The sequence below is a fragment of the Elephas maximus genome, chromosome 9 (genome assembly GCF_024166365.1).
Source record: "Elephas maximus indicus isolate mEleMax1 chromosome 9, mEleMax1 primary haplotype, whole genome shotgun sequence".
In the NCBI taxonomy this organism is placed as follows: Eukaryota; Metazoa; Chordata; class Mammalia; order Proboscidea; family Elephantidae; genus Elephas; species Elephas maximus.
In genome coordinates this window covers 51,149,526-51,174,918 of record NC_064827.1, presented here as the reverse complement: position 1 = coordinate 51,174,918, position 25,393 = coordinate 51,149,526, and the positions used below count along the sequence as shown (strand labels likewise).

At 40.2% G+C, this 25,393-nt stretch overlaps 2 protein-coding genes across 4 annotated transcripts; one reads left to right on the top strand and one right to left on the bottom strand.

Annotated features, from left to right (window-relative positions):
* Positions 1-5,284: 5,284 nt before the first annotated feature.
* On the bottom strand, positions 5,285-20,739 carry ZNF189 (zinc finger protein 189). Of its 3 annotated transcripts, none has more exons than XM_049896395.1 (3): positions 20,365-20,739; positions 19,570-19,696; positions 5,285-9,900 (listed from the first exon to the last, which is right to left on the bottom strand). In XM_049896395.1, exons 1-3 carry the CDS (start codon positions 20,395-20,397, stop codon positions 8,183-8,185), a joined length of 1,878 nt encoding a protein of 625 aa, XP_049752352.1. In that variant the 5' UTR covers positions 20,398-20,739; the 3' UTR covers positions 5,285-8,182. The 3 variants fall into 3 exon arrangements, with proteins under 3 accessions (XP_049752352.1, XP_049752353.1, XP_049752355.1); XM_049896396.1 differs by having other exon boundaries at positions 19,570-19,654; positions 20,365-20,738; XM_049896398.1 differs by having other exon boundaries at positions 19,570-19,651; positions 20,365-20,738.
* A 193-nt stretch (positions 20,740-20,932) lies between these two features.
* Positions 20,933-24,539, top strand: MRPL50 (mitochondrial ribosomal protein L50). Its single transcript, XM_049896797.1, has 2 exons — positions 20,933-21,053; positions 23,653-24,539. Exons 1-2 carry the CDS (start codon positions 20,962-20,964, stop codon positions 24,038-24,040), a joined length of 480 nt encoding a protein of 159 aa, XP_049752754.1. The 5' UTR covers positions 20,933-20,961; the 3' UTR covers positions 24,041-24,539.
* The last annotated feature ends 854 nt before the right edge of the window (positions 24,540-25,393 follow it).

Sequence of the window (25,393 nt, the reverse complement as noted above, 5' to 3'; positions counted from 1 at the left end):
GATACATTTTAAAATAGAGGCATAAGCATATTACTTAGAGGAATAAAACAGAATTAGCCCAAAAAGGCTTCTTCTGAGCAGAAAGGCATAGAATTGGGGCACAAGGAAAGAGACTTTTACTTATTATATGCCCTCAACACTACTTGAATATTTATTTTCATGCTCATATTACTTTTCTAAGTGCAACTATTCTCATAGAATAAATTCAAACCGACTTTGGAGATCATTTAGCCCAGGGCTTTCATTTTACTGATGATGAAACCAAGCTTGGAGAAGTTAACTTAGTTGCTAAGGGTCACACATATAGTGCAGAGCAGAGTAATTAGAATTTTGGTCTCTTTCTCATATAATGGGGACATGGCCAGGAAAGAAGGTAAAGGTAGCACTCCAGGCAGTGTTCAATACCTCTGCTGCAGGTGTTGTAGGTCGTCTACATATTTTATTGCATTCATTCATTCATTCAGATAGCTAAGACTTGAATTCCTACCAGAGCCTTTGTGGTACAGTGGTTAAGAGTTCAGCTGCTAACCAAAAAGGTCAGCAGTTTGACTCCACCAGCCACTCCTTGAAAATCCTGTAGGGAAGTTCTGTGCTGTCCTATAGGTTCCCTATGAGTTGGAATCAACTTGATGGCAACGGATTTGGTTTGGTTGGTGGTTTGAATCCCTACCATGAGCCAAGTTGCCCTAGAAGCTGATCACACTTTATATGACAGAGCTCTTCTGCCAGAAAATTTTCATCTAGAGCTTACTCAGAATTCCTGAATCTATGCTGTAAAGAAACCTCTCAGATTCTCATTTATCAGGTGAGCATGAGTTTATAATCAAGGCTGAGTTAATTATATCCGTTGATCCAGCTGAATTACATTTCACTGGGGGTAAAAAAAAAAAAAAGATTTGTAAAATGCATTTTCTCTTGCTATCATCTCATACATTTTCTGGACTAAAGGACTACAGTTGCCTTTGAAACCTCAACCCCAGTAATTTCTTCCATTCAGGGTAATTTGAAGACAAGTAAGTTATGAGACTAAGGACTTTAATTTTTATTAACTGTGTGATCACTGAGTGAATATATTACAGACATCCTAGCTTTAGGTACTTTGTCAGACTCATTCTGGTAGTTATTGAACACCTACTGACAATAAAACCAGGAACTAACCATGGAACGTAATCAAAAGAAGTTCCAGCTTTAGCATGGTAGCCATGGAACCTGCGTACCAAATACTTTAGTTTAAGAAGCTAAACAAGAAATGTAACTGCCATTGATTGGGAGTTGGGAAGTGGGGAGGAACAGTCTAATCAGTATGGCTGGGTGCAGAAAGGGAGGAGGTGGCATTTCTGTTGCACAACACATGATAGCAAAAAGGAAGGAAACTCTTAGGAAGCTGACTTTGTGTAAGGAAACACTTTGATAAGTTACTGGGAGAAGGTGATACCATGAAGGCATAATTATTAAGAGCCAAGGCCACAAAAGAAATTACTAAATGCTGGGAGGAATAAAAAGAGGAATTTATTTTTGCTCTGAAGAGGGAGGAGAAAAGAATGGAGGGGAGAGGGAGAGGAATAAGGAAAGAGGAAGAAATGAGAAAGGAAAGGGGGCAGGAAGAAGCGAGGGCAATATGTAACTGTGGGGACGTGACCTAGGACTTTTAAGACAGGAGAAATATCAAGCAATCTAAAGGTATTTGTTTTCTTGTTAGGAGAGCTGAGTTTCACTTGAGTCTATACCATGCTTTGCAAAACAAGCACACACAAGGTACTGAGACATTCATCATGATTTGTAATGTGAATTAATCTAGCAAAAGCAGAAACCAGAAGGGACAGTGAGAATATAAGCCTCTAGAAACTTGCAGAAATCTTGGAGCTGGCTTTAGATAAAGCAGGAATGGGACTTCAAGTCCATGTGATTTAGCTGTCTTGGGTTGAAAGACTTCAGCTGACATCTAGATTTCACCTACAGCAACAGACAAGAAAACAGGTCTAGTGTGCTAAGCTGTCCAAGTTCACACAACCAGGCTAGTGTCATTTCCAAAGTCCTCTTGGGAGGCAGTACTCATGGTGGTTAAAAGCACAGTTTCTAGAGTCAGTTTAGAATCTGTTGAATAATGTGTCTGAAGCCACTCAAGTTTGGGCATCGACATACATGAACATATATAAGAAAACTAGTCAAGTATTTGTTCAACACCTATCGTATGCTCAACACTGTAAAGATGCTACTTGGACCTTATATGTTTCCCACTGAAAAGAGGAAGACAAGGATACAATTAGGAAACAAACAAAATGGTACATAATAATGTGCTCAGTTACAGGGGCATAGGTTATGTGCTGAGATCAAACGGGAAGGAATGCTGCACAGAGGAGGAAGAATAAGCTGCTGGCAGTTTATTTACTAGTTATATGACCTTGGGAAACATACTTCATCTCTCCGAACCTCATTTCCTTCATCTGCAAAACAGAGTTGTTGTGGGGGTTGGTAATATTTTATGCACAGTGCCAGATAACGTAAGTCACGAAGAATGGTGAAGGCATATGAGTGGGAATGAACATAAATTATTTGTGTTATGGCTCAAGTACAGATAGTATGCTTTGAGAGAGAATTATGGGAAATTAGGCTAGAATGGCAAAGCCAAGTGGAGTGGCAAGCAGGGAAGAGGGAGTATTATGGAAAGTCTTGCCTTGAAGTGACGAGAAATAGGAAATTGTGGATAACTTTTGAGCAAGGAATGACATGATAGAAGAGTATTGTTAAAACTTAATTTTTGGAATGTAGAGAATTCTTTTTTTTTAGAGAATCAGGAAGAAACTGGAAGCCAGCTAAGCATCCATAGTGGCAATCTTCACAGGGCCTGGCCTTTTGTTAGTAGGGCGGTTGAGTGGACATGACATCTTTAGACTGGAGGAAACGACATCAAAAACTCTCCGTATGTAGCGTAGCCATTTGCCACCCTAATAAAATCTTTGAGTTTCATTTTAACCCAAGAGGCAAATACTGGAGCAAATGAAATCTCAAAAGTCTTCTCAGAAGAGGCATACATGCACAAACTCAGCCCTTTGAGTACTGTAGCACAGTGAAAAATAGGACATCTTCTAAACATAGCACTAATTCAGTTCAGAACAACCAGGGCTAGACTGCAATCCGAGGTTTCAGGTGTCAAAGAAATCTACCCAGCCCTCTTAAGATATCCAAGGACAAGGCATCTTTCTGCAGCTACTTCCAGCTTTTCCTTGTCCTGTCCTGATTTCACCCTAGGGGAGTTTACAGGCCAAAGAAGTCAGCATGCACTTGGTTCCAGGGATGCAATGACTGTCATGTGATATGGAGGTTTTCCTTAGCCATTGGACTGACATGACAAACCTGTTCTTGAGAGCATGGCTCCTGGACAGGAAACAGTATTGGCAGAGGTATGCACCGGGTTTTGTTTGTGCAAAATGCATAGTCAATCTAACCTCAGTGTTTGGTGAAAGGTCCTAGTCTTTATGTAATACATATGACTTATTACTCTGTCCCCAGCGTCTCCTTGAGGGCAAAGAGCTGCTTGATGCAACTAATCCTTATGGAATTAGCATAGCAACTGGAAGGTATTTTTTTAAAAATACGTATTGAACTAGTACCACTCGTGCAGTAAATATGCCTTCCTTTTTTTGTCCATGCATCGTGATTATAGAGATAGCCTCAATTAAAAAGAAACTTATGAAGCCACCCCACCACCCACTCAAAGCCATAAAACACTTTTGAAGGAGGAAGATAAGGAATATCAAAGGTATCAAACACTGATGGGGAACAGAACTTAAAAAAAAAACTTCTAACATCCGAACTAGATATTAGAGTTGAAATGCACCTGCAAGCAAATACCAGGCACAACTGGGAATGCTGTGTGTGCTTAGTTTTGCTGATGACACCCTCCTTTAGGAAGACAGACAAAAGCAAAATGCCTCACTCATTAAAATTACAGAGAAATGAAGTATTCTAGAAATTGCTAATCTTTTTGCCAGAAAAGGCTCCTTTCACCTGCTTGTTTTAAAATGTTATCTACTAATAATTTGTTTCATCTACTTTAATGCTAATTTTCTTTCAAAATTGTTCTATATGTTAATTTACACAAGTAATTTGAGTAGCTCCACTGAAAGTGCAGTTTTTTACTTCAGCTGGGCCTTAAACAAAACCCCACAAGCCCACCCCAAATTTCTGTCTGGTTTCCTCTCCCATTTTCCACAACTGCTACTCCAAACCTTTACTTTTGACAAGGCTCTAACTCTATTCTTATTTTTCCACCTCTCTTCCTCCTTCCCTGACTCTCAAAAGATGAAGTTGCTTAATTTTTGAAAATGGGTCAACTTAAGCAAATTCTCTTTCTTCCTGTCCCCCTTGACCAGCTACTGAATGTCCTCTTTCCTTTTCCCCCAAATTGGAGGACGTACTCCTCAAATATTCCCTCCATTAGTGCCAAGGTTCATTTTATCTTCTCCAAAAAACCTGTTCAATTTTTCTCCCACTCTTTTACTTTCAACTGTTCCATCAAATGGCTTTCTTTTCAGAACTGAAAGATACTCAGATTTTTCTTTAATCCCTATCTACAATCTACTTTTACTCCCTAAGGTTTATCCCAGTGCCGTCGAGTCGATTCCGACCCATAGCGACCCTATACGGCAGAGTAGAACTGCCCAACAGAGTTTCAAGGAGTGCCTGGTGGATTCAAACTCCCGACCTCTTGGTTAGCAGCCGTAGCACTTAACCACTACGCCACCAGGGTAGACTAGTATAATTAAGTGGGTAAAAAGAAATATCCAATAAATAGCTGCCAACACTTTTTTTTTACCTGAAATATTTAAGACTATCCCCTAATACCACTATTATTTCATGAGTTTTTTTAAAGAGCATAATTTCAGAATAAAGTAAGGTCTTTAGTCAATTTAGCTGTGTTTTTACAGGAATACTATATTGTTTTACATTTGAATAGAGAAATTTTGTCATGAATTGACAGTAGTTAGGAACTGCTGATCTACATTCTCTGAGTGATACTTAAATTCCCTTGAAATCTAGCTCTTCCTAACTCCCAACTCTTGCAGAATTCATTAATGGCTGTAATTATCAAATGCAAAGGATCCTCTTCAACCCTTCCTTGACTTCTCTGCAGTCTCTTCCAGGTCGGTTTCCTAAAGCAGTTTATCAGTATGTATTGGACTTTCCATACCTCTGGCTGTTCCTCAGTCTACTTTGCAGACTCCTTTTCATCTTGTCCAAGATTAAACAAGAGTGGTCCCTAGGATTCCTTCCATCTCTGAGCTTTTTTTTTTTTTTTTTTTTGCTTTATTCTAAAATATCTTAATCCATTTTCATGTTTAAACACTGGTGAATCCCTAATCAATTTCTAGCCCAGGTCTCTCCCATGAGCATCATACCCATACATCCAATTACCTCTGGAATCTCTACTCTCATGGATAGACCAAATGCTACATGCTCAAAACAACTTTAGTAATCTGTTCATTCCATACCAGGTGTACCATTTCCTTTCTCAGTAATACCAACCACTCAAACCCACCTTGAATCTTTACTCTTCTTCACTTCCCTCATCCAATTTAGCACCCAAGTCTGTTTACATTTCTCAAACCCATCCCCTTCTCATTCCCACAGCCTTAGTTGAAGGCATTAGAACCTCTCAACTGTAAGAGCCTAAGAGTCTACTCTAAGTGCCTCCTAAGGTTTTTAGCATGGGAACCACAAGACTCTGAAACAATATTTTGTATGTGCAGTTTTCTGAGGATAAGATCCACAGATCTAAGAAAAGTTAGGAACCACGGTCTCAAATCTTTTCCCTCCCACTCATCTCAACACTGCTTCTTGAGTTAAAATGGAGGCACTAACAGGCACACAATGTGTATAGCGTCCAGAAGGGGGCACAAGGGAATTATCTGGGGATACCAGTAATGTTATTTTATCTGGCTACTGGTTACATGTTTGTGAAAACTCGTTGAGCTGTACGTACACTTAAAATATGTGCCCTTTTTACTCACACACATATAGCTTATTTCAGTACAAGGAAACCATCTACCATAGAATTTTAGGCAGAGGAATAAAGTTCCATCTCCTTAGCATGACAACTCTTCATCTGCTCTTTCTTAAGGGCAACCTTACTTAGTGCCAATCAGCGAGCTACAATTTGCTCTGTAGTTACAGGTTCTCTCAGACCTCCTGGTCTTGGCACACTATTCATGTTCCTTGGTACTCTATTTTAATCTCATCTTAAGCATCACCTCCTCTTAGAAGATTTAACTTTCCTCTTCCAGGCACCTCATTTCCCTCTGTAGAGTCCTCTGCATATTTTTATCATTTTCTTGGGAAACAGAAGTGAACCCGTGATAACTTGCTTAATGAGTCATTTTGGGTATGCTTTTTATAAGCAGTGAATTGTATATGTAATCAAGAACTGTTCAATGCTACTGGAATTTTGATTGTCACTCTGAATTCACATCCAAGGGCATTATACAGTTCTAACAAGAATGTCTTGTACAATCATAGCCTCAAATTACCATGTCAACAACAGCCAGAAATTCTAAGCAAGATAACCATAACATGAAACAGTAATTCCAATCAAAGCAAAGAAATGGTGTTTTAGTGTAGATGCAGTGAAAACATACACATTAGGTTTTTCATCATTTTTAAAACATCATTTTAAGACCCTGGCATGGGAACCAACACTATAGAACAATTAGTAAAACTGGGAAGATTCAGGGCAGGTGGATTTTATTGAGGAATCAGGTGCAGTTTTAGTTATTTTTGTATTTTCATTGGGTTATAAACTGTTCTGAAGTATTAAGTGTATAGTAACCAAGACTACCGTAATTTGAATATAAAGGAGTATACAAAGGGTGGCATATTTCTACATACGTACCATAACCTCCACTGGTATGTATACAAACACATACATATCCAGAGGCACGGAGAAAAAAGTTTGGAGATGATTATAATCTGGGGCTATAGAAGAAAGGCAGGTCATCTTCTCGAACCATTAGGAAGTTAAAATTAGAGTTCTTTGTTGATTTAGAATTCTATACTCAGAGAACGTGGACTTAACCTTACTCCAAGGTTAGAATAGGTAGAATAAGTGAGAGCACTTTCCTTTGACAGTAGGATAGATTTTTCACTAAAGTAACAAAGAACTCTCACACAAAGCAAAAAAAAAAAAAAAAACAGGTTTTAATGATTAAAACAGAGATGAATTAATCAGTTTATAATAACCCTTAATTAAGGGAAGCCCTAGAACCTGAAACAAGGATTTTAAAACTGCATGCAAAATCTAATTACCGTAAAAACCGATACCAAAAAAAAAAAAAAAATCCTCAATTTCCTAGCATAGACTCCAGGCCTTTTTATTTCCAATCCTTGGTGATCAGACTCTGTACAGTTTTACAGAAACAAAATTATCTGTATAGAGCTACAAGTATTTTTCACATACTGAAGATACAAAAGAACACTGTCTTCCTCCATCTTTTCGGGTCATTTTGGAAAAAAAGGCACTCCCCAAGGTTTCTGGGTATCACCTTTGCTAGGTTTCTTACTCATATAATCTTTACATATAAAGTTAAAAGTCCACTCATTTGATAAATATAGGGACCACAAGGCATTGGAACTGCCTTTAACTCACATGCCAAACAACTGGCTTTCTTACCACAATTTTGGATACCAGTTTCAAATAAAACATCTAGGTTTGTTTCCTTGAAAAGTTAATCATATGCTTAATCACTGGACTTTGGCATGCTTAGCCAGATGAATCATGGAACTGAAAGAACCACCAAAGATAACAGAGGACGGTTACAATCATTGTTTTCTAACACCATCTGCTTCCAGCTCCCTTGTTCCAATTGAACTTTGTCCCATTCCCTTTCTTAGCTATAACTGAGCTTTCTAAACCTGGGTTTAACCTCTCTGCTGAAAGATTTGTTAAAGAAAGATGCTTAGATTATCATCTGAGTCTTTCCCTATGAAAATCAAAATGAAGAGTAACGGAAGTCTGCAACTGCCCATGGGCATTTGTCCACTATTCACAGACTCTTTAGACACCATCGCCTAAGGCCAAGGGGAATTTGCTTTATTTATCATTAACTTTGACTCATGTTGAGTCACAGGGAAACTGCATTTGGGTAGCTAGTCTCAAATCAAATTGAGCTTTAACATTTCTTTACATTTACTGCATCCATGTAGCGTGCAATTTTTGATGCTGAATAAGAGAAATGCGGCAATTGAAGGCTTCACCACAAGCATCACATTCGTGGGTTTCTTGGATTTTCACCTCTGCATGGATCTTCTGATGGTTGACAAGGCTGCGCTGTTGACTGAAACTTTTGTCACATTTCTCACACTTGTAAGGCTTCTCTCCTGTGTGTATTCTCTGATGCTGAATAAGGCCTGAGTTACGGCTAAAAGCCTTCCCACATTCATCACATTTATGAGGTTTATTCCCTGTGTGTACACCCTGATGTCGAATAAGATTACAAAGTTGACTGAAGCTTTTGCCACACTGTCTGCACAGATAGGGTCTCTCACCAGTGTGGATTCTCTGATGTTCAATAAGAAATGAGCTCCGACTGAAGCTTTTTCCACATACAGTACATAGGTAGGGCTTTTCACCAGTGTGGATTCTTTGATGTTGTACAAGGTGAGCACTAACACTAAAAGCCTTCCCACATTCTTCACATTTATAAGATTTCTCCTTAGGGTAGAACGTCTGCTGTATAAGAAGGCTGCAATTTGGATCAAAACTTTCCTTAGTTTCATTGTATGGATAAGTCTTCTCTCTGGTGTGAATTCTCTGATGCTGAATAAGGCCTGAGCTTCTACTAAAGGCTTTTCCACATTCCTCACATTTATGGGGTTTGTCTCCTGTGTGAATTCTCTGATGACGAGTAAGATTGCAAAGCTGGCTGAAGCTTTTCCCACACTCTTTGCACTGATAAGGTCTTTCACCCGTGTGGATCCTCTGATGTTCAATAAGGAACGAACTCCGACTGAAACTTTTTCCACATTCAATACAAAGAAAAGGCTTCTCACCAGTGTGAATTTTCTGGTGTTGTATAAGGTATGTACTTAATCTAAAGGCTTTCCCACATTCGCCACATTTATGAGGTCTTTCCCCAGTGTGAATTCTCTGATGTTCAACAAGCAATGAATTTCGACTAAAGCTTTTCTTACATTTGGTACAGTGATAGGGTTTCTCACCAGTGTGAGTTCTCTGATGTTCAATAAGGTGTGACTTCCAACTGAAGGCTTTCCCACAGTCAGTACACTTATGGGGTTTCTCACCTGTGTGAATCCTTTGATGTTTAACAAGGCTCCTTCTCTGGCTGAAGCTCTGTTTACAATGATTACACTGATAGGGTCTCTCTCCAGTGTGGATTCTCTGATGTCTAATAAGTGTTGAGCTCACACTAAATGTTTTTCCACAGTAATTACACTCATAGGGTCTTTCCCCAGTGTGAATTCTCTGATGCTCAATAACGAATGAACTGCGACTAAAGCTTTTCCCACATTCATTGCACTGAAAAGGTTTCTCACCAGTATGGACTCTTTGATGTTGAATGAAATGGGCTTTGCGGACAAAACCCTTTCCACACTCTTCACATTTATGACACTTTTCTTCTGAGCTTGGTCTCTTACGGATTATATTAGTGTTTCCTCTAAACATTCTTTGTTCCTGTGTGAAAGATTCCCTTGGTATTTCCCATAAGAAGATACCTCTCTGTTTATCTAACCTGCCAACAAGTTCAAAGGTTTCTCTACCCATGGGATCCTGATCAATTTCACTTTTGATTCTTGTAACAATTACACTCTGTGGTTCCACTTCTTCAATTTCCTCAATTTCCTGTTTCACAGTTGGTTCCTCATCCTTATCTTTGTTCAAAACATCTAGAACAATAAATAGGAAATGCAAACATCAGACAAGCTCTTTGCTAGCACGGAGAAATTGTAAGAAAAATAGGTACTCAAGGTAAATCTATTCTATCTATAAATGTAGTTTAACATCTCACAGTACTGTTGTGAGGAATAAATTAGTTCACATACATAAAGCATTTAGAACAGTACCTGGCAACAAGTATAAAACCAAACCTGTTGCCGTCAAGTCAATTCCAACTCATAGTGACCTATGCAGCAGAGTAGAGCTGCCCCATAGAGTTGGTGGATTCGAATTGCCGACCTTTTGGTATAAGCTATATAAATAAATACTTATTATTTAGTTACAACTCAATGAAATGGTTTGCTTGAAGAACACATATGAAAAGAGAATTCAGGAGGCAAAGAATGAGACAATAGGAGCAAGCACAGTTGGGAGCAAGGGCTGAAAATTTAGTGAATTATGCACGGTAAGATAGGTAAACAAAGAAATAAAATAGTGGTGGGATGAACCAGTCTATCAAGGATGAAAGATTAACTTAGAAAGAAAACGATAGGTTCAGAGAAATTTAGGATAAGGAAGCATTATTAGAACGTAAGTAGGCCAAAAACAGAAAAGAACACATAAAAGGATGCTGAGAAGGATAAAAGACAACCAGGGGAAGCAACAATTCATTTACTAAAAAGAATTTATTTACTGCACAACAAAAGAATTCCAGGCAGATATAAGACACGAAGCCCCCTATCAATTTGAATGGATGATGAGCACAAATGGGGAAAGAATATGACAAAGAAAATATTAAGTAAAAAGCAGTTCCTATGTAAAGAAACAAAATGGCTTAAAAAAAAATGGCTGAAGTGACATGCAGTCTATACCACAGCGACAAAATAAAAGTGAGTGTAAAGGAACATGGTCAAAGTTAATGAAAAAATTGAGCAAAAGAGCATGCTGTGGTAGATCATGACATCATCTACCACGAATCATAGCTTTTTCTTCAAGTATAACTGATTCTTGCTCCTCTAAAGATATAAGGCACACTATCTTCTAATTGGGAGTCTGTATGACATCTGAGAAATGAAAATCTTGCATGTGTTGAAGGAAAGATAAAATAATGGTCTATGAGGTAAGAGAGTGACATACATTTGCTTCTGACTTCTTTCCTGATTTTCCATCTCTTGCTGCCTGCTGGATAACTCCACTAGGAGATTCGATCACTACCAAATTTATATCTGACCCTGACAAGGTCCTTTTTCAGATGTTCTCTTTTCTCTCAATTTTCTCGTCTTCTACTGTGAAGTCATCTTTGAGTTTTCTTTTCGCTTACTTCAAACCAGTCAGTGTTATTTTATTCCAGAAAATGTCTTGTCTTATTCCCCTAAGAAACTAGAAATTTAATTTCTACTTAGCCTACTTACAGTGCCCCCACTCAAATTCATTTTCAGCGGACTATGTTTTCTTTCACATAACAAAAATGAATGAGAGAACTCCCTCAACTTGCTGCCTATAAAATTATCTGCAATGGTACGTTAAGATACAGCCGATTCCTAACCAAGGCTAATTCATCCACCCCTCCTTGATCCCTCTCACCTGGACAACTGTTCAATTATCACTATTCCTTCCTCTTTCTTCAATCTGCACGTTCCATGGACATTTTCCTACCAACATACAAATATGCCCAACTTTACCTCAGTTTGGAAAAAAAAAAAATCATTTGAATCTGAAATCCTCCTGATGAAAGCCAAGCTTTGAAAAATAATCTTGACCCTGTAGCTGTCCATTTCCTAGCCGTGTTTCCCATGTCCTCTTCCCATCCAATCTATTTTGCAACCTACTGTGAAATCTGGTTTCTGTTTCCAGCATCTAGTGAAACTTATTAGAGCACCAATGACTTTCAAATAACAAACATAAATGGGCATTTTTTAATCCTTATTTTACTCAGCAGCATTTGATACTGTTGACCATCCCTCATTTCTTGACACCACAGGTCTTTAGTTTCCACAGTATTCGATTCTTCTAGTTCTTTCCCTACTTCTCTAGCCTTTTCTTCTCTCAACTTTCCTCTTTTATTTCTCTTCCTTTGTCATTTGTTTAATATTACTGTTACCCACATTTACCCTGCTCTACATAAATAGTCACAGGACCTCTCCACTTAGGTGCTTCAGAGGGCTCACAATTAACATGATGGTTATCATCTGTTCTCATGTCTCTCCCTACCTCTAATCATCATCTTAAGGGGTGCCACCATCCATTACCCTAAAGTCCCAAAATCTAGGAAATCATCCCAGATTTCTTCCTTTTTCTCACTGTTATCAATCACCCAAACCACTGACTCTACATTCTGGCATCTAACCTCTCCTTTTTACCCTCACAAGCAAGTTTTACCTGGACTTTAGAACAGCAATCTAATAACCCTTGGCTCTGGTCTTTAGGCTGCCCCCACACTGCATCTGCCTCACTGACTCCAGAAAGAGCGTCATAAAGTGGAATTCTATTCATGTTACCACCAGCTCCCTATCACCTCTAAGGTCAAATTAATGTTCTTTACTATGCTCACAAAGCTCTTCATAACACAGTCTCTTAGCCTCAATTCACCATCCCACCCACAATCATAGTTTTGATTAGCGAATTGCTTGGGTTATAATCTTTTATGCCATTTCTTTGCATAGCCCATTTACTAAATGTCCCTCAACATTGCTGACCTGGCAAAATCTTGGTTTCTTTTTAAGATTCAGTTCAAAGCAACAGATCCTCTACAAGGCTTTCACTGAGCTCACTAGACAGATTTAGATGTTCTATTTTTATCACTGCTCTGTGTCCCTAACTCTATACCTATTGCCATTGAGTCAATTCCAACTCATAGCAACCCTACTGAAGCTATTATTATACTGTACTTTTTAACTGTTTGTCCCTTCCATTGGATTGTAAATTTTTTGTGAGAAGGGAAGTCTCTTCCTTGAATATTGTTCTGGGGTTTTACTCAAAGGACTAAGACAAAATTATTATTTGCAGATAATATGATTTTCTACCTAAAGTTCAAAAAGAAGCAAATGAAAACAGAAACAAGACAGTACAGTAAGGTGGCTAAAAACAAGATTCATATATAAAACAAAAACTGGTTTTTATACAAGAATAACCAGTTACTAAATATTATACAAAGGAGTCCTGGTAGTGCAGTGGTTAAGTGCTCAGCTGCTAACCAAAAGGCTGACAGAATTCACCACCCACTCACTCCAAGGAAGAAAGATGTGCCAGTCTCCTTCTGTAAAGATTACAGCCTTGGAAGTCCTGTGGGGCAGTTCTACTCTGTCCTGTAGAGTTGCTATGAGTTAGAACCAATTTGATGGCAATGGGTATTACAAAAGATATATATATATATATATATATATATATATATATATATATATATATGTATACATATGCTCTTCACAATAATAACAAAAAACATAAAACTTAGGAAGTTCACTATTTTAAGGATCTCAAGTCTTCCTAAACTAATCTATGAACCTAACTGCATTTTAATCAAAATCCTATGAACCAATCAGCCTCCCACCCCTAATAAATCTAAATTTCAACTGGAGAACACAGAAAACTAGTTAAGTGTATCATGAATAAACAATATTAAAGAAGGGCTTATTTTACCAGACAAAAAAACATAATACATTTGTGGTGTAATGAATTATTTAATATGGCACTTCCAGTCATGGTCTTTGCAACTCACATACAATGACTGAGTACAACGGTACAAACAAGGTATATAGAATCTGTGATGGTTGGGGTTATGTGTCAACTTCTCTAGGCCATGATTCCCAATATTGTATGGTTGCCCTCCATTTTACGTGTTAAGCAGGATTGGTATATGGTGTGTCTTGAGGCACAGCTTTGCAGAAAGGCGTGACTCAGGTCCCACCCTTACTCAAGTTACGCCCTTCCCTGGCGTGTGGCCTGCATCTAAGGAATATGTGCGTGTCCTGGCAGGGCTCACTCTCTCTGCATCTGGATGCTGTGTTTGGTTCGTGATCAACTGACTTCCAGTTCTTGGGACTCAAGCCAGCCATCTGCCATCTAACCTGCCAATTCTAGGATTCACCAGCTTCCATTGCTCTGTGGGCCAGCAGCCTATCACCTGACCTGATTTGCCAGCTTCCACAGCCTCGTGAGCCAGCAGCCTGTGGTCTGACCTGCTAGTTTGGGTTCATCAGCCCCTGCAGCCACATGGGTCAGGAGAAGCTTATGCTGACCCACAGATTTGGGACTTGCCAGCCTCCACAACTACATAGGTCATTTCCTTTATATGGTTCGTGAGTTCTATGAGATGTTGCAGCAAATTAGGGAATACAAAGATGGGAGGGAGTGTACCAAGGGGAGGAGTAGTTGATGTTAGAGATGATGGAGTGGTACAGCAGTTTGGAAAAGTTGGACATTTGGGACATCTTTAACCTCTACCTCATAGGAACCAGCTTTGCGCTGATCCTAATAAATTATTCGTTTAACATTTCTAAAGTAAATAAAACCAAATGACACTAGCATATAAAAATAGTTTAAAAAGATAGGCAGGTGAAGAAGACAAGTGAATCTAGGATCCTACACTCAACAGCCTTGAAATGACTGTCCATTACAACTATGGCTGGTAGCTATAATCACCTTCTGGGGTATCTGTCATGCTTGCATCATATGCTCCCATCCAGCAGTCATAGCTTGCCTCAAAGTGGATCTCTTCCAGGAACTTGGAATTGAAACTGAAATATCTATTTAGTACAAATATGACTAGAATTATAATTTATCAACTCAGAAGCTAAAGGAACAGAAGCATGTAAATAAACATATGGGGGAAAAACTGGCCTGCTAAGGAGAAAGAAACAGAGCACAAAGAGAGAAAGGGCAATTACTGACTTCCTGAGAGAATGATCCAATTTCTGGTTTCAGTTCTTTCCTGTGTCCAGCTATAATCATGCTCATATATTCTATAAGATATCCCTATGTCCCTATAATAACTTTTCTTTTTGGTTTAAATGAACTTGAGTTGATCTCTATAATATCTAACCAAACAATTTTAATAGTATGGTAACTGAGGTGGGAGAAAGAAGGCAAGGAAATGGTAAGGTGGAAGTGGCTGAACTTTAAGACAGGGCAGGAGTCAGCAAACTTTTTTTGTAAAAGGTCAGATAGTAAATATTTTTGGCTTTGGAAGCTACATGGTCTCTACTGCAACTACTCAATTTTGCCATTGTAGTGTGAAAGCAGTCATAGACAATATATAAAGAAACAGGCATGTCCATGTTCCAATAAAACTTTATTTACAAAAATGGGCAGTGGGCCAAATTTGACCTGTAGGCCACAGTTGCCAACTCCAATATCCAACAGTATAAAAAGAACTGTTTCCTTGGTAAAAGAATGGAAGATGGAAAAGAACCTGCATTCCTAACACAATGCTTGATAAGTATTGAATGAGTACGTATTTGAACAAATGATTGAAGAGAGAGACTATAATCAAAGAAGAGAAACGACGATTTCAAGATCTTGTACATACAGCAATTCCCAGTTCTGTCAAGATTCAATGTGGCTCAATTAGTCTGGAAAGAAGTCACTAAAATTGTAGAAGCAAAGAACTAAGAAGTCATCAGCTGTATTATCAATATAGCTACTAAAGTTTTTAAAGAAAAAGCAGCATGGAATGGAAAGTATGAATGAGAAGCCAAAAATTACAAAGCTAGAAGACAGCTGAGTTAGGAAAAGGAAAAAGATAAAGTGAAGGAAAAGTACTACACTGGAACAGTACAGTAATGGTAATCTCTCATCAAGGGGATAAAATGGGGTCTGTAGAGGAGGCTGAAAGGATTGCAGGGGGCAGAAATAATAAATGATGGAAAACTGTATTTCAGTTAAAGAAGAGAGCCTGAAAGTACAAGACCTCAGATGCGCTCATCACACCTTTGCTCATATGGTACTCCATGTGCTTGGAATAGGTAAGCCAGGGCACTAGGTATCAACCAGGATACCACATGTGTGGATAAAGCTGGCAGTGACTCAGAGACATCAAGGCATTAAAAAAAAAAAAAAAAAAACAGCAGCCAATATGGGTAGATACTAAAGTGGTATATAGGAAATGATAGATGAGGCCAGAAAGCTAGGCAGGGGCTATATTTAGGAGGGCCTGGTGCAGTGGTAACCTCGGTAGTGTAGTGGTTAAGTGCCATGGCTGCTAACCAAAAGGTTGGCAGTTTGAATCCACCAGGTGCTCCTTGGAAACTCTATGGGGCAGTTCTACGCTGTCCTATAGGATCGCTATGAGTCAAAATCGACTCAAAGGCAATGGGTCTTTTTTAACAGGTACAGTGGTTAACAGGTTGGCTGCTAACCAAAAGGCTGGCAGTTTGAATCCACCCGCCGCTCCCTGGAAACCTTATTGGGCAGTTCTACTCTGTCCTATAAGGTCGTTATGAGTTGGAATCGACTTGACAGCAACAGGTTTGTTTTTTGGTTTAGTATGACAGGAAGAGGTCCCTGAGTGCTACAAACAGTTTGCTTTTGGCTACTAACAGAAAAGCTGTCAGTTCAAATCCACACAGGAGCACTTTGGAAGAAAGGTCTGGCAATCTGCTTCTGTAAAGATTACAGCCAAGAAAACCCTGTGGAGCTCAGTTCTACCCTGTAACACGTGGGGTCACCAAGAGTCACAATGGAGTTTTGTTTGTAATATGACAGAATAAGAAACTGAAATTAGGATTTTTATCCTATATGCTATCAATCAAAAAAAAACCAAACCCACTGCTGTCGAGTCGATTCTGACTCATAACAACCCTACAGGACAGAGGAGAGCTGCCCCATAGGGTTTCCAAGGAGTGCCTGGTGGATTCGAACTGTTGACCTCTTGGTTAGCTGCCATAGCTCTTAACCACTATGCCACCAGGGTTTCCCTGTATGCTATCGGGAACCGTCAAAAGTTTTAAGCAGTTAACTAGTAAAAAATCACTTTGGTGGCAGTAAGAGGATATATGAAGAGAAAGGAGACAGGCGGCAAGGGGCTAGTTTAGGGGCTAATGCAATAATCCAGTCAAGAAATAGTGAGTTTTCAATTAAGTTACTCAATTGGTCACACGAGTATTTTAGAAGTATACAATACACATCTGGCTCTATGCTAAGCGCTGGATATCAAATGGAAAAGACATAGTTACTATCCTCAGTGGAGATCAGTCTGGTTAGAGAAATAACACATAAAGAATGATTACAGTAGAGTACGATAAATTAAACAACGGAAGTGTTTACCAGATAGCACAAAGAAAGGTGTGCTTAACTCTGAAGAGGAGGCCCTTGAGATCTTAATGGGCTATTTCAGATATGCCAGGTGTGAGTTACTTACGTTGTCTTCAAAAGGAGATGACTTGGAATTCGGAGCTCAACAGAGAAGATAATGGTGGTGATAGCAATCGACACTTATATCATTATGTGCCAGTCAGTGTTCTAGGTGCTTTACATATATTAACTCAGCTAAAGCTCACAATAACCTGAAAAGGTGTTATTACTACCTCCATTTTTAAAACAAGAAACTGAGGCACAGAGACGCTAAGTAATTCACCCATAGTTACAAGGCTAGTAAGTGGATGAACCAGGACTGGATCCTAGACAGTTATGCTCCTTATTACTTCTCTCAGCTGGAGATAAAGATTTGGGATTTATCATCACACAGCGGTAGCTAATGGCCTGAGTATAGATAAGGTTCCCCACGGAAAGCGTACAGACTGAGAGGAAGTATAAGAGTGTAAGCCAATAGAGGAAAGCAAGAGTTTCAAATACTCACAGAGTGGTGGAATAACAAGGTTAAAAAAGAGTCTACTGCATTTAACCATTAAGTCATTATAGATCAATGTCAGAACAATTTACGGGCAGTGGTAGTGACAAGACAAACGGGCTCAGAGATAATGGGAGATAACGAAGTATAGAACAAGAATTAACTATTCTACTCTAACAAAAACTTGGCTGTGAAGAACGAGTAGCAAGTTATAGGGAGTAGCAAGAGATAGACCTTGGCCCAAAGGAGCTCTCTCACCCTCCTCACCCTTGCCACCTTTCTTCTCACACTGAAAGAGCCATGAACATACCTATTATCAAAACAAAGTTAACAGGAGAGCAGGAGGAGAGATTGACGCTATAAGGAAAAAAAAAAGGATGACTAATGGGTAAGTTTCTGGTGAAGTGAGAAGATGGGAGCAGCTTTAAGTTTGCAGATGAAGTGCAGAGACGGTGAGAGTTCATGTTCAGTGGTCTCTATGTTCTCTGTGAAACAGAAGGTGAGGTATACTACTGCGTGACGAACCCAAAGAAAACTCTAAAGTTTTCAGAATACTCCCTAAAAGAAACAGGTGTATGAGCAAATCAAGGACAAAAAAAACTGCTGAGATGTAAAGACCCAGTGGGGACTAGAAGAAAAAAAGTCATGCATATAGAAGGGGCATATAATACCAAGGCTTTTGGTTACAGAATTTCTCCTGCTGTGTTTAGCAACTCAGGTAGGGGAGAAGAAAAGGCAGATTTTATAACTGATACAGGATCTGAAGTTTGAAGAGTGGGTAGAGCATGACGACAATGTGGCAAGCAAGGCGGCATGCTGGTTAGAGACTTATTTATATACAGGACTATGGGTTAGATGAGGAAGTACAATTAGGAGGGGACTGACAGCTTGCAGGAAAGGAAAAAAAAACAAGAAGTCAAGGGACAGGAAACACTGTTAAGAATAAATAGGCTTAGTAGGAAAGGAGTAGGAAAGGTAGAAAGATTAGTTATAAGCTTCACAAGAGCAGAGAGCATACCTGTTCTAGTCACCCTTGTTTAGTCACAATCAATAAACATCCACTGCATAAATAATTGGTCACATAATAGATACTAGGCTTAAGATTTGTCTGTTATAACAAAATTGAGGGTATGATTATGGATGTGAGTTGCTGAATAAAACTGGAAAGCAGGGTCCTTGGGGTCAATGCAGTCAAGATACACTAAACCTCAAGTATTGGCTGGGTCATCCATGTGCTGAAATCATCAACAACGGTGTGGGTTAGCATAGAGAAGACTGTGAAACATGTGACAAAGTCTATGTATGAAGGACCGAGGAAGCTGACAAATGATAGCGAAGAGGAATTGAGTGGGTAAAGCAAGACTGCTGAGGCCTCAAAAGAGAAAGTTTGTTTGAAGGTGGAAAATGAGTGATTTGGGAAGAGCACGGAAAAGCTGGGAGAACAACAGTTCTCCCTTCCAGCCCTGAGAGAAAGGATGGGGAAGGAGGAGAGGTGTGGGAGAATAAGCAGCCTCCACTGGAAGGACTGCTAGGGAGGTGGTGTCCTTGAGAAAGTGCCAGGTTTCAGCTAAGGCCAGGAGGGGTAAGGAACATTATGTGAAGAGGAACAGGGGCTCCAGAAGGCAGTGAAAGGGGTGGGAGGAAAGTGGTGGGAGGATGAGCCAGGAGGGAAAGTACAGAGCAAAATGGGAATGAGATTATGAAGACAGGAAGCCAGAAAGGCTTGGTATTTTGGTCACTGAAAGGACACTAAGGATAAGAGTCATGGGAACAATAACTGGCTGTAAGGTTTGGATCAGAACTTTGAATAAAGAGTTTTGGTGCTGGTCCAAGTGTTCTCACAGTGTGATTTCCAGTAGCCTTTTAGATATTTTAATCAGAGAAACAAGATTCTTACCCAGTGACACCAGGTTCCCATAATTCTCCATCATCACATCTTTATACAGGCTTCTCTGAGCTGGGTCCAGATAATCCCACTCCTCCTGGGTAAAAAACACAGCCACATCCTCAAATGTCAGCAACCCCTGAAATAGTATGATTTCCGTAGTCAGTTCCTGTTGTCTCAAGGACAATTCTACCACTGAAAGCGGCAGAGGCAATCACTTATCAGGGCTCAGTAGGATAGGAGGAACATAATAACTAAAGAGTTCCAAGTGGGGTCCAATTCTGAGAACCCGCTGTAACAAACAGGAACCTAAGACTACAGGGCAACTGGGCTGGAATCCTGTCGTCTTTGTGAAGAGCCTAAGAAGAAAACTTTCCTGGCTTAATAAATATGCCCTAATATTGCCGTCCCCAAACTTCTCCTAGCTTCTTTCACCTTATTGTTCCGCTCCAATTCTCCATTCGCACCAGCTAGCGACCCTGTTCAATTCCACCAGGTTCTCTAGGCATCCACCTTGGGTTCAGGCATGGTGCACGGAGTAGAAGACACAAGGGAGGGACAGAAAACACAGATAAATGCCTCATCTGGAGGAACTCACAAGCTAATGCTCTCTAGCCGATTTATCAAGTCGCTCTAGAAAAAAAAGAGTCAGTGGGCAGTCTGGTGGCGACCACACCCAAGAGCACTAGGGGCTAGCTCCCTACAGGTGCTGGCCCTAAAGACCGCCGTGCGGGGTGGCCCAGTGGCGCGGCCTAGCTCAGGTAACAGGGGGAGAACGAGGCTGCCCGGAGGGGAGGGGCGACTTACCTTTGGCTCCGGTGGGGGGCTCGGGGCGGCCATCTCTCGGCCAGAGAACGGGACGGGAACCTGCGGCGGCTGCACGGAAAGGAGCCTCTGGTGAGGCCTATCTGATCACTGGAGAATAGGCCCGACGGAGACGAGGCCTCCTGGCTGGGTCCGGCCAGGTCCTGCCTCTGTCCCCGGGCGGTCACGACCCCAGCAGCATATCAGATGCGCTCCCTGACCATCCGCCAGCCCCCAACCCCCTCCTCTGCCAGGTTGCGCAGCCTTCCAGGCCTCTCTAAAACCTCCTCCCCGCTGTTAGTGCCTCCTCCTTTCAGCCCAGGAGCGCTATGACCGCCCGCCCCCGGACCAGAGGCGTCACCCGGAATCTTCCCGGGACGCCCCCCAACTACAATTCCCGTCATGCTCCGAGAGCGCGCCGCGCTCCAGCGTCTGTCGGCAATGACTACATTTCCCGGCGTGCACGGGGAGGGGGACGACGATGGTGAGCCTTAACAGGAAAAAAAATGACATCTACCATTAAGCTTGCATTCCATTGGCTGGTCGTGGCGCGTCACTGCCGACTGGGGAGTAAGCTCCGGGCGGTAGTTCTCCTTGGAAATGGCGGCTTTACCCGTGTTCTGCGTTACCAGACGAGGACTCACGTGGATAGCTTCAGGGGCGCCACGCCGAGAGTTTTGGTCTCGATTCAGGTAAAGCCGAAGGTTAGACCGTGGGTCACTTTCATGGAAAGTAAAGAGAGAAACTGACGGTCATGAAAAAAAACTAGACGGTCATGAAGGGGGTCCTAAAAGGGATGTCATATTATTATACCAAGTATTTTCGTGGTATAATAACATGAAAGGACAAGTGCAAAACCGGGCGTCATGCTATTAGGATGGAACCTAACAGGAGGAAAGTGCGTTAGGGGTCTGAGTTCAGAAGCTTCAGCACCATTCTCCGCGAGGGTGGGACCCAGTCTCTTCCTATCCCGGCCTCAATGTTCTCATAACGGAAATACTACCCTTACCTGCCAGGCACCGGGTGAGGTTTCAGGAAACAAATGACTCGGAATGATCAACTTGGATCATGAATGTGAAAGTGCTCAGTAAATTCTTTATGCGGAGTATATTCACAAGCAAGATTCAGAAATGAAGTGCAGTCTTTTCATTTTGTTCATTGTTCCATTGATTTACACAACAGATATTAAATATCATCTCTGGACCAACATTTCTCCAAGTGTGGAGGCTGTCTATAGCAGCAGAAACAGAGTTCCTTCTCAAAGCCTAAGTACTCTTTGACATAGGAGGAAACAACCCCATAAAAGGGAAGTATTTTTCTCAAAGTCACAAAGCGAGTTAATTGCAGAGCTGAGGCTAGAACCCAGGTCAACTGACTCCCCATTGGCTTTTCCCACTGCATCTTGTGGAATCATTTGAAGGTAATATCTTATTTGACCCAGATAGCGTTTAGGGCATGCTCCTCAGGGAAAATGTATGTCCTCTCTTAGGTTTCAAAAAAAAATTTCTGTTTAAAAGGATTTTTTTTTCCTTTGGACTGTGACATCAGTTCATGTATTAGCGTCTTCTCTTCATTGGCTAGTATCTGATAATCTCTCAAAACTCCAAGTTTATTTCATTCGTTAATTCAGCAAATATTTAGAGTGTCTACTATTTTTTTACTATATACCAGGCTATATTTTAGGGTTACAATAGTGAATAAGACAAAGTTCAAAGTTTTGCCTTCATAGAGTGTATGTTCTAGTGCAGGAGAAAATGAAAACAAAAAAATCTAGAATATAATTTCAGGAACTGGAAAATTAAGACACGTAGAGCAGAACAAGAGATTGGTGAGATGGAATGAATTACATTCTGAGTGTGATGAGGTGTGACTGGACTGGCTTGAGAAAATGAGAGGTGAGGAAGTAGAGACTATAAATACAGAAGACTGGTTTCAGAAGCTTTGTGGTAAAGGAGGGGAACCTAGAGTCTGGGGAGAATTTCTTTGAAGATGGAAGGTGTTAACAGCATACTGTAAGCCCCTGGGAATATTCTAGCAGAGAGGGAGAAACTGATAAAGAATTGATGCAGACAGAGGGATTAATTGCTGAAAGAAAGTCCTTGAGTAGGCAAAGAGGAATGGCATTAAAAACTGTGTTCTTGGCCAGGTGCAGCAATTTCATTCCAGTTTCTGCAGGGATGACCAAATCCAATCAGATGCCAACTCCATGGGAAACAGATCCTAAGGTAGCTCATGAATAACCTTTTTCTTGAGCACTTTGAGTATGTCAAGTAGATTCCATTATTGGCCCATATACTTGAAAATAGTTATTCAAATAACTATTATATGTGTTTTCAGAGGATCCCAAAATTAATAAAACAGGTCTGTGTATCCAGAGTTTATAATCTGATACAGTAGTTCTCAACTGGGAACAATTTTGCCTCATCACCCCACCCCCCCATCCCTCAGGGGACATTTGGCAATGTCTGGAGATGTTTTTGGTTGTCATGACTAAGGGATGGGGGTGCTACTGGCATCTACTGGATAGAGGCTAAGGATGCTGCTAAACGTGCTAGTATACACAGGACAGCCTCGCACAGCAAAGAGTTATTTAGTTTAAAATGTCAGTAGTGCTGAGGATGAGAAACCCTGATTTAGTAAGGGAAGTGGAAGGTAAATGAAGTTAAAACTCAGGATGTAATGTGTTCTGAGAATAATAAAAGCAAAGTGCTGCAGGAATCAGAGGAGCTCACAGTTATATTTGACTGGAGAGACTAGGGAAAGCTTAGAATAGTTTTGTCCTAGAACTTGAAGGATAAGTAAGATTTCTGCAGATAGAGATGAAAGGTAGGCATTTCAGATAGGACATAGCTTCAGCCAACACATGGTGTCAGGAAAGTGGAAGTGTGTTTGAGAAACAATGTAGTTTGGTTGGGTAGAGTCGAGAGAGTATACAGGAGATTAGTGGGAGATGAGGTTAGAGAGGTGGATTGAGGTCAGATCCTGGAGGACTGGGAATCCCAAATAGGAAGATTTTCCTTTTTTTTCTTTAATTTCACCCATTCATAATAATTCTTACAGCACATAAAATATGTTATTAGCTTTTATTTTTTTATCTGTGCCAACTCAAACTATAAGTATTCCATGGGCAGGGACCCTGTCTTATTTTCTGTTCTCCACAGTGCCCAAAAGAGTGGTAAGTGTGCAGATAATTTGTTGATTTTGATTGGTGGCCAGGGTTGGGTCTGGTGTTTGTCAGCTTCACTGATACAGTGAGCCAAAGACTCACATGTGTGTTTTTGATGATTCCAGGAAAGAGAAAGAGCCAGTGGTGGCTGAGGCAGTAGAAGAGGTGAAGAAAGACCCTATCTTGGTGTGTCCACCCTTACGAAGCCGAACATACGTACCACCTGATGATCTCCAGAGTCGTCTGGAATCTCGCGTCAAAGAAGTTTTTGGTCCATCTGTTCCTAGGAGTTGGCAGGACATCTCCCTGGAAGATGGTCGTCTGAAGTTTAGTCTCTTGGCACATCTAGCTGATGAATTGGGTCATGCAGTGCCTAGCTCAAGGCTTCATCAGATGTGCAGAGTCAGAGATGTTCTTGATTTCTACAGTGTTCCTGTTCAGGACAGATCGAAATTTGATGAACTTATGGCCAATAATCTGCCTCCCAATTTGAAAATCACTTGGGGTTACTGAGCAATTCAGAGGAGGAACACATTGAAGTCTTTCCCTGTCCCCCCTCAAGCAGGATGGGGTTATCAGACCTTCTGATATTTTACCATGTGAAATACTACTAGGTTATCTCTAAACCCACCTTTTCTATGGAAGGATGCATCATCTTTTTTTTTCTTATATCATCATGAATTGACAAATAACAGGAATTTTTTTTTCACCTTTGGTGAAATCTTTTTTTTTTTAATTTAATATAATCAGGTCATTAATAATTTATGAAATTCTTCTCTAGAGGACACTACAGTTAACTTGGGTGTAAGACAGGAGGCCATTACAAGTTCAGATACGGACTTTACCCTTTATAGGCATGAAATAGTAGTTGCAAGAAAATGTTTTAATCATGTTAGGACTCTTAAAACTAAGGAACAGGTTAGATACTTATAAAAGACATAAAAGGCTCTGTTGCTTATTACATGAAGTTGTTTCTATTACTGTTTACAAGTAGAAATAGTGATACTGTGCATTCTGTATTCATTTCTCTTAGAATTAAAGAGATTTCTTGAAGTGTGTGGTATGTTGTAAATTTTTTTTTATGGTGAAAATTGGCAGAACGTCTCCCTAGAAAATGATCATCTGAGGTTTAGTCTCTTGGCACATCTAGTTGATAGCTTGGGCCATGTATTGCCTAACTTGAGGCTTTATCAGATGTGCAGAGTCAGAAGTGTTGACTTCCACAATGTCCACGTTCAGCATAGGTATAAATCTGATGAGCTTATTGCTAGCAATATGCCTCCCAATTTGAAAATCACTTGGGGCAACAGAACAGTTTAGAAGAGGAACACATTGAAATCTTCCCCATTCCCTGAGCAAAGTAATACTTCAAATAAGTATTATAACTTTGGAAAAATTGGAATGTATGCCAACTAGTAAGTGCTGTGGCTTATTTTTTTCTAATAGTAGACATATCAGATTTTTATATTTCTAAATGAATATTCCTCCCTTCAAAGGAGATAATGCTTATTTCAAACCCTGTATGAATTCTGTAATTCTTAAAAGAGTGGCCTTAGTACCAGTGACACATATGAGTAGCCAGTAGCGTGGTAGTTCTTGGTACATTAGCGTACCTAATTTGTGGAAATTATTCAAGTAGTGAGTTAACCAGGTGGTTCTGAATGACAAAATTAGTGATTAAATTAGGCATTGTTTTTGGTCAAACTAAATGAGATGGGGAAAGAATTTCTTAAATTGTTTGATCTTGGCTCCACTAATAATTCTGATAGAAAAGTTTTAAACAAAAGAAAAGGCGTTTATTCTCTTTCCCAAGGTGACTCCTGAAGAGGGCAAAATCCAATTGGATATGTAAGTTCTAGCATATCT

What these genes read in the sequence shown, in the direction of transcription:
- MRPL50 (XM_049896797.1), top strand. Translation starts at nt 20,962, where the DNA reads ATGGCGGCTTTACCCGTGTTCTGCGTTACCAGACGAGGACTCACGTGG. An exon ending in GAGTTTTGGTCTCGATTCAG is followed by an intron (nt 21,054 to 23,652) that starts GTAAAGCCGAAG and finishes TGATGATTCCAG; the next exon opens with GAAAGAGAAAGAGCCAGTGG.
- ZNF189 (XM_049896395.1), bottom strand. Translation starts at nt 20,397, where the DNA reads ATGGCCGCCCCGAGCCCCCCACCGGAGCCAAAG. An exon ending in GCCCCCCACCGGAGCCAAAG is followed by an intron (nt 19,697 to 20,364) that starts GTAAGTCGCCCC and finishes ATACTATTTCAG; the next exon opens with GGGTTGCTGACATTTGAGGA. An exon ending in TGGGAACCTGGTGTCACTGG is followed by an intron (nt 9,901 to 19,569) that starts GTAAGAATCTTG and finishes TTATTGTTCTAG; the next exon opens with ATGTTTTGAACAAAGATAAG.